The sequence below is a fragment of the Sycon ciliatum genome, chromosome 1, assembly GCF_964019385.1.
Source record: "Sycon ciliatum chromosome 1, ocSycCili1.1, whole genome shotgun sequence".
NCBI classification, from domain to species: Eukaryota; Metazoa; Porifera; class Calcarea; order Leucosolenida; family Sycettidae; genus Sycon; species Sycon ciliatum.
The window spans coordinates 71,872,965-71,881,884 of record NC_088643.1 but is presented as its reverse complement, the minus strand read 5'-3'; the positions used below and the strand labels follow the sequence as shown (position 1 = coordinate 71,881,884).

General features: G+C 45.7%; 1 protein-coding gene across 2 annotated transcripts in view; it reads right to left on the bottom strand.

Moving 5' to 3' along the window:
- The window catches only part of LOC135805279 (transmembrane protein 94-like), a gene marked incomplete at its 3' end in the record, with an annotated part of 27,722 nt that overhangs the window by 13,722 nt on the left and 5,080 nt on the right, over window positions 1-8,920 (bottom strand). For both annotated transcript variants that reach the window (XM_065319298.1, XM_065319297.1), the window contains 7 exon segments: window positions 294-404; window positions 1,036-1,164; window positions 1,962-2,063; window positions 2,485-2,584; window positions 3,047-3,116; window positions 6,410-6,476; window positions 6,994-7,172. In XM_065319298.1, the coding sequence (XP_065175370.1) occupies window positions 294-404; window positions 1,036-1,164; window positions 1,962-2,063; window positions 2,485-2,584; window positions 3,047-3,116; window positions 6,410-6,476; window positions 6,994-7,172 (758 nt within the window).

Sequence of the window (8,920 nt, the reverse complement as noted above, 5' to 3'; positions counted from 1 at the left end):
GACCTATTTGAGTCACCAGTGTACTCTACATTCCCTGTACTAGTCGAAACCAAATACTTTTACTGCTTTACATCCCTGTACCAGTTGAAATTTTGAACACTCTGCAACACCTACACTGCCCATCCCCAGTGCACACACATGCACGCACGCACGCACACACACACACACACACACACATACATACACACATACACACACACATACACACACACGCACACACGCACACACACACACACACACACAAACACACAAACACACACACACAATACACGCGACAACAGCAAGCAACATACTGTTATACGGCCCATGTTGAAGAGGACATGCGTGGATCGCGCCAGGTACTCTGGAGCTTCACCCAGGCATAACTTCAGCCATAGTCCTACAGAGTGCTGCCAGGAACATCTCTACGTTGAAGGAGAAAACAACAACAACGACGACGACGACGACGACAACAACGACGACGACGACGACGACAACAACGACGACGACGACGACAACAACGACGACGACGACGACAACAACAACAACGTGTTGGCGTCACGCCATCGTGGAATAAAAGAATAATAAAGAATAATAAAGAATAACAACAACAACAACAACAACAACAACAACAACAACAACAACAACAACAACAACAACAACAACAACAACAACAACAACAACAACAACAACAACAACAACAGCAACAACAGGAAACATATAGAAGCAAACATATAGAAGCAAATGAGACAGGGGCACGGAGATGACTAAGAAGAGAACACACTGAACAGCTGATCTTAGCCACAGACCAATGCCATCAAACACAGGCTGGCTTGCTGCCAAGACAAAAAACGTAATGTACTTCCTCACTGTATTAACAGAACTCTGTTTGCTAATCTTTTTGCTAATCCCCTCCAAAAATGCAGAATGGATCACATGGACACAACACACAACCTGCCCAGTGGACATCAACTGTCCTGTCTCAACACTTGCACACACTACCTACACATTACCCATCAGATTGAGAAACCAACCGCACAGCAAGTCGAGACTTACATCACCGGCAATATTGGAAGGTAGTCGGAGCTGATAGATAGGCAAGAGCATGGACGCTGTGAAGTACATGACAATGGTCTCCCACATCCATGGAAACGTGATAGGTAGTAGTGGTAGTATGCTGTGCACCTGTAGAAATCGGACACATCGAATACTGTAAGACATGTATATATAACGAGGAAGTAAATCTAACGTTATAACGGATGACATTTCTTCGTTATAATAACACCCGTTGAGGCCGTACTGCTTCATATATGTTGTGTGTGGATATGCCGGAATACTGCAAGATCGTTAATTAACATATCTTCTCGTTAACCTATGAATTTTGGACAATCCTTAAATTTGCGACTCGTTATAATAACATGTCTTACAGTACATATACACATACACACATACATGCATCCCCCACACATACACACATACAAACACACACACACGCATACACACGCACACGCATACACACGCACACACACACACAACACACACACACACACACACACACACACACACACACACACACACACACACACACACACATGCACTCGCATACGCACATATGCGCATTTGCCCACATTCGCACACATATTTGCACACACGCAAGCAAGCACACACGGTTGCCCTTAGAAGCGCTAAACAGAATGCAAATACTGCAGACATGTTCAACACAAATGAGCCGAGGGACAATGTATGCAGTATTTGCGAAGGAATAACATTGCAGATGCATCTTGGTTCGAGACGTCGCAATACTGATCTGAAAAGGTACTGATCAAGCAATATACCCAGCTCAAGAGTCGGCACAGGAGAAAATCCGTATGATGTCTTCCAGCGCACATTTTCTCGACAGTAAGACGTGGCACGACACAAATACGCTACAGAGCCAAGCAAGTCACGCATAAAGAGTACACCAAGCTGAAGACAATCCTCACCGGAATAACAAGAATGGACAGGCTCCAGTCTCGGCCAGCGTTATCACTGCCCGAACCGGACAGGGCAAGCCAGAAGATCATTTGCATCAGCAATGACAACACCTATTCACAGGAAGAAACATTACAGACACACACACGCACATGCACACACACGTGCGCAAAACAAAGAATTTATCTCCCTTCATTTACTATTTCTATTTGCCATTCTCTTTTCTATATATGATCCTAGCCATTTGATATTCTTATACATTCACCGATGAGATCCGATACGTCGAAACAGATCTCTGAGGGATCAGTAGCTGGAAAGATAATTCAAACCAATGTCTTGTTGCAGGTTTGGTTAGGGTGGCCGGCCGGGAAAGCACACCCAGTGTTGCTGGGAGTGTAAAAATTCATAAAATAAAGTCGGCCAAAAGCTGTTGCTTACCCTTCTTCTCATCTGTTTTTTAACACTCTGAAAAGAAAAGAAAAAACAGTTCCATATACAATGTCTCAGAAAGTTGTATGGGTGTAGTGGACTTACGAAAACGATCGGCACGAGAAAGCGTCCAAGGAAGAAAGCAATGGTGGAGACCTGCTGCTCCAGGGGAGACGGCCGCAGTGAATCTTGTACCAGTACTTTGCTGCAAAAAAAGAGAGGAATTCAAACACACAACTGACGTCAAGTGAAAGAGCCACATGCGATTGCAAAGAGACCTCGGCCAGGTTCTATGCGCGGGCAACTTGCAATGCATGCATACATGCATGTCGTATATGTACCACAATGCAGCTGGTAGTCACTAGATAGAGAGAACGGAGGCTCTCCCGGGTGAAAATTTGGAAACAATCATTGTGCGTGGTGTAGCCGAGGATTGTTCGTGACTTCGTGTGTCGGGTTAGAGGTTTAGTGGAAGGATGACAAGGCTACATTACAATGGAGCTTCAGAGCTCTCAGAAAACAGAAGACCAGAAGAACTGCAGAATTCAACCAGATTGCCAGGCAGTGGTGGATCACGCCAACAAGACGCTTGCTCCCCGGCACTGGTTACTCACTGGCAAGAAGTGAGCATGCTCAGGTTCAGCTCACTTCCACCAGTGGGACTCACCGCAGAGAATGCACAGCCATACACTCTTGGACTTGAAGGTAAACAGGAGTAGGACTGTGGTCACTCTCAACTGTGACACAGGGAAAAACAAACAAGAAAAAGTGAAGATTAGACTCAAATGGAGAGCCAAGGATTAAAAAATGAGAAAGGACCAAAGATCTTACATGATGTACGTAGTTTGCCCAACAATTATAAGCAAAAATTCGACGAGGAGACCTAAAATTGTTCAAATAATGTTCTTTTGTGTAGTGTGGCAACGTTGTTGCCACTTGTGCCTAAAGTGTTTTGTCACCTTCTTGTTTATTATTGTTATTATTATCATTCGTTCTCACTTTTTTGTTTTTGTTGCTGATACACACTTGTCACGCTTAGTTCTTACTTGTATACCCTTGTTTTCTGCACACTTTTGTGAGAAATCGCACCTCGATATTCCAGTGCTGTCATTGTATCGTGTCACCCTACCTTGATTGCTATATTATTTCCTTTGTTCTCATTTTGTTCTTTAGTACAACGGTGATTCCTGAAGAGTGTTGTACGAAAACTTGTTCGAATCATCTTTCTTTTTTTTCCATTGCCCTTTTTCTTCTTACACGTATTTTTCCTTACCCTTTAGGTTGTTTCTTGCATCGTCTCCATCGCCTACATTGTTTTAAATAAAGTAGTCCACATGTCGCTTCAGCTCGTCCTACTTATTGCCATATTAAAATTATAAGCAAGATACTTATTACGCTCCTCGACATTTGTCTTGTTCAGCACTCTTGGTAGGCTGCTCTAGTGCTGCTGTTTGACGCATTGCTCGCTACTTTCTTTGTTAGAGCACTCTGGCGCTAGAGCAACAAGTTATATTAATGTCTGTGATGCCTCCTTTGCACTGACTCCTTAAAGGGGAAGTGCATCGATTTTTCGAGTAGGGTCCAGAAGAAAGACAATTTGATATCGGTTCGAATGGCATATCTCTCGCTGCCATACGATGATTTACACCCAAAACAGCGCAACCATAAACGGCGCGTGTTCATATTAGCACCCCCAGTACAGCGCGACCTAATGTGACACGGTGTCACTACAGCTCGTCTCATCTCTTGCACGCCCCATTTTGGCGCGACCAATTACGTTAACGTCCGAATATAAGCCAGCTCATTACACACGTGACCCATAATGTGCAGGCTCATGTTAGCAAGAGTGCATAACCAGTTTTATGTACTCTTGATGTTAGTATTACCATGGTGGATATCAGGAGCAAACCCGTTCCTAAAAAAGATATGCAAAAAAGAAAAGAAACACATGAGAACGAGTTGTGCAGCAACTATCCACGACTGTAACAAGATGATAAACAGTCAGAAAGTGACTGTGCGATAATAGGGCACGAAACTGACAGGCCACTGAGACATTCAGTGGCCCGAGACCTAGCTCTAACACATCTCCAGTGCGCAAACCAACCTTCCAACTTGGAAGGTTCGTGGTTCGTGGACTACAACCTATTTGTATCTGGACCTGTTAACGTCCATCCAGGCAATATCGCCATTTAATACTGAACTGGTGTTTTTGAGTCGATAATTGCTTTTTTTAGTTCATCATTGCTTACTAGAGTTGATTATAAATTGAGTCCAGGCAATATCGCCCTTCAATACTGAACTGGCCATTTCGAGTTGATCATGATTTGAGTCTTTGACAAGTCGAGTGTCCATCTTTTGGGTTTGAGTGTAAATGAGTCGACCTGTATTGAGCGTGCGTGCTGACGGGGTGGTCGGTTTTGGGGATGTCCAGTTATGGGGATGGGGCTTTTGGGGGGCGCTGAAGTCAACGGCGCTGTTTTGGGTCGCGCTCATGTGGGGGCATACCCATACGATAAGCCAAACTTGCCAAATCGCCGATTGTATGCTCACGTTGCCATAGCGACCAGCGGAGTGATGACGTACGAAATTAAAAAGGCTTAGCTCCTCCACAGAGAAGGTCAATCACTGCATAAATTGGTCATTTTCAATTGTCTTATTGTATTCACGATGTGAAAGAAGTGCTGTGTTCAATGCTGTTAGTGCCGTGAACTATTTGTCGCCCTTCTCATGCATTTCCCTAGGCTGACTGTGCCTAGGAAATGGTTTCCTCCAGGACAAGATGCTTGGAATTCGCCGTCTCTCCTGAGACATATTCAGCAAACTTCCAAACCTACGACATTATTTCATTCGTCAATCTCCACCACCCGTCGTCTCACCTGGCTTCAGAAGATGTTACGAGAGATAGGAGAGTCGCCAGGAAGCATCACATTCATCTTCAGGAAGTGGAAAGAGCAAACGGCATGGTCCTTGGTTGGGGGAAATGCTGAACGTCTGATTTGTCCCAACCAAGATTTCAGCATGTTGTTCGTCACTATTTTCGCTTGTCTGCTGGTGTCTCCGCGCTCCAGCTTTCTCCTGTCGGTGTCACGTCCCAGTACACAACCGAGAGGACTACTAACAAACAGTTCACTGCACTTACAGCATTGAACACAGCCCTTCTTTCACTTCGTGAATACAATAAACCAATTGAAAATGACCAAATTCTGCAGTGATCGACCTTCTCTGTGGTGGAGCTAAGCCTTTCGTACGTCATCACTGCGCTGGTCGCTATGGCAACGTGAGTATACAATTGGCGATTTGGCAAGTTTGGCTTATCGTATGGAAGCGAGAGATATGCCATTCGAACCGATATCAAATTGTCTTTCTTCTGGACCATACTCGAAAAATCGATGCACTTCCCCTTTAAAAAGCTCATAGCTGTACTGATGAGGCCTATATGGCCGAAACAGCTTGCTGTCTACAGCATTGGGTAAGCAAGATACTGGAGAGTTAGAACGTGCAACAGTTAGCACAATTCTGACTGATGAGGTACTGACATTCAAGGACCTGATGTTTAGCTCCATCATGTCTTGAATGCACAAGCCAACATGATGAAATAACGTCAGAAAGAGGAAGGTGGGCGCACTCAAGACGAACCCAAGCTTAGCATCACAGTGAACTAAGAACGTTAGCTATGACAAGATGATGTCGAAAGACGAAGGGCCACGACATAGGACGCCACGGCTCATTTCGAGAATGTGAAACAACCACCCAACTTGGGAGGCTCGTGTTTATCAGCAACAGGCAAAAGAGGGGACGTTTGCACGCTCTGACTCACCAGTATCTACATATACATATGCGTGCTAGACAAGCTACGGATCAACATGTAAACCATTGGTCCTTTCTATTTCAAAAGTGAAGATTTCCAAAGAGTGCACACCGGCATAGCAGATAGGTCTGTGCACAGGAAATGAATAAAAGGGAGCACTGCTGCTAAAGGTGGGCATCAAGAACACTCCAAGCAGAGTAGTCAACAAGAGTGAGAACTTACTGGACCATTCACACCAAGGCACTTTGTTGCCAGCATCAAGGTACATCCGCTGTGGCTTGGACGAGAGCTGGATATCGGCAACACACGCAACACATGGACGGCGCACGCATGCACACGCACACACACACACACACACACACACACACACACACACACACACACACACACACGTACGCACGTGCGCACACACACACACACACACACACACGCGCACGCACGTACACTTGCGCGCGCACACACACACACATTCACAGTGATGCAAACCGTATACCAACTCGCAGTAATACACGGCATTCGCTGCTGCAGTGCTGGGTGAGCAGAGCATGTAATCTAAGAGGGAGAGAAAGAGTACATGGTCTTGGTGCAAGTCTGCCACATTGCATATTGCCATATCTCAGGCACTGATTTTTAAATGTCGAGTGTGGTGAAGACCTGTCAGGTGAAACACCTATCGTATTTCAAGAATGAGAATCAAGTGTATGAACTGAGTGGAAAAAAACCCTTGAAAAGATAGTTCTTTAATCCAACAGCGGGCAACCACAGCAGCAGCAGCAGCAGCAGCGAGAACAAGCATACTGACCTACCACAACGCATGCGCACGGCACAATCTGCTCCGGCAGCATGGCAATCACGTCGCCGGGAACGAGGACGGCCGTGGGCAGCAGCAAGCGGCGCTGGCCACGCACCACCACGTTCAGCTTCACGGACGACGAGCCGGCGTTAGACAGGCCAGGGTAGCTGGATTCGGCCACAGTTGTAATGCCTGACAAAGAAACAAGCGCACGTACCGGTACACCATATTTTTCGGAAATTAGCGCCTGCCTTTTATCAGCGCCTGTCCGAAATAAGCACCACATAATTTCAGGGCTTTGTGTGGATTTTTTTCAAATTGGGTGAAATTTTAGGGCTCGCAAACTACTAAGCGCCTCAGCTAGTATTGCCGAAAATGCGGTAGTTGTCTACAGGTGACTGGTTTACCCTGGTTAGTACGACATAGGTTACAAGACAAATCGCACTAGTAGGTAACGATCCAAAATTCCCTGACGCCAGAAACTCTCTCTCTCTCATTTAACAGTCGTACACTCAAACGTCTCTTATCCGGCCGCCTCAGATGCGGGCACGTCTCTCTACCGGGCACCTTCAGCTTGAGCTCCTATGGCAAAAATGCTTGGAATTTGAGGGTTTGAACTGGGGTTTTTTTACGTACGTGCAAGTGCTTTTTTTTGTCACTACCAATCTGTGAAATCCACACATTTTTATCAATGGATTCTTTCCGGAATCTGAAAATGTGCAACACGTGCCAAATAAACTTCTTCAAAAAATGATAAGATACATGGTAGATGAGTTATCCTGAGATACGGGCAAATCTGAGATATGGGCAGTGCCTGGTCCCAAGGTGCCCGGATAAGAGACGTCCGAGTGTACATGCAAGTCCGGATAGTGGAGAATACCAGTAACTGTTACTCGTAATCAGACAAATCTTTGACCCCCCCCCCCCGGGATATCTAATAACAAGGGTAGACGTGTGCCGCTAATTATAGGCATGAGTGACAAAAGCAATGTTAGCTGCAGGAGACTGGAAATACCACTTAAAGACGTGGTACCTTTGCGTACAGTGAAGAAACCCCACCCTGAGTACAACATCAGTACTTGAAACAACAAGGCCAATGACAATCTACGTCGAATATATCATATGCATCAACTGTGTACGCAGTTGCACTTAAAGGGGCACTCCGGGAATATTTTCGGTGGTGTGTTCTCTTCATGGGGGCCTTATATGGCCCCCAAGGAATGGGGAATCGCGAAAACTAGGCCCAAAAAGTCGATATATGAAGCTAGGGAGGGCCAAGTTTGTCTCCTCTTTTGATGGTTTTGATGACGTCACGTGTGATTAGTATTCAAATTCTCTGCATTTGAAGATCTTAGTTGTTTGAATTTTCTGGTGATGAAGAACGATGTTTGGTCAACATTCCCAAGCTTCACAACTGCGACCATACTCTAAGGAACCTGAAGGACCTCCTGAGGTGCCACTGGTAGAAGCGCAGCCTGATGACGGCCAGGAAATTGGAGCGGACGACTTCACTGGTCGACAAGGAAATAACGATTGGTGTTCCTGCCAGAAATGTGGGGTGATGCAGAGGGCAGTCGATTACCTTCGCTGTCGAGAGAGCGCTGCAGCTGTTAGCATTGACAGCCCTTTGACGTGCGTTACACATCACCCCGACTTCGTGTCAGCTTGTCTAAAAAAACTGTTCTGACCATATGCCTCACGACATATAGAGAATTTCGGGATCCTCGTACGCGGACCAGTGAAGTCGTCCGCTCCAATCTCCTGGCCCTCATCAGGCTGCGCTTCTACCAGGGGCACCTCAGAGGGTCCTTCAGGTTCCTTAGAGTAGGTCCGCAGTTGTGAAGCTTGGGAATGTCGACCAAACATCGTTCTTCATCACCAGAAAATTCAAACAACTAAGATCTTCAAATGCAGAGAATTTGAATACTAATCACACGTGA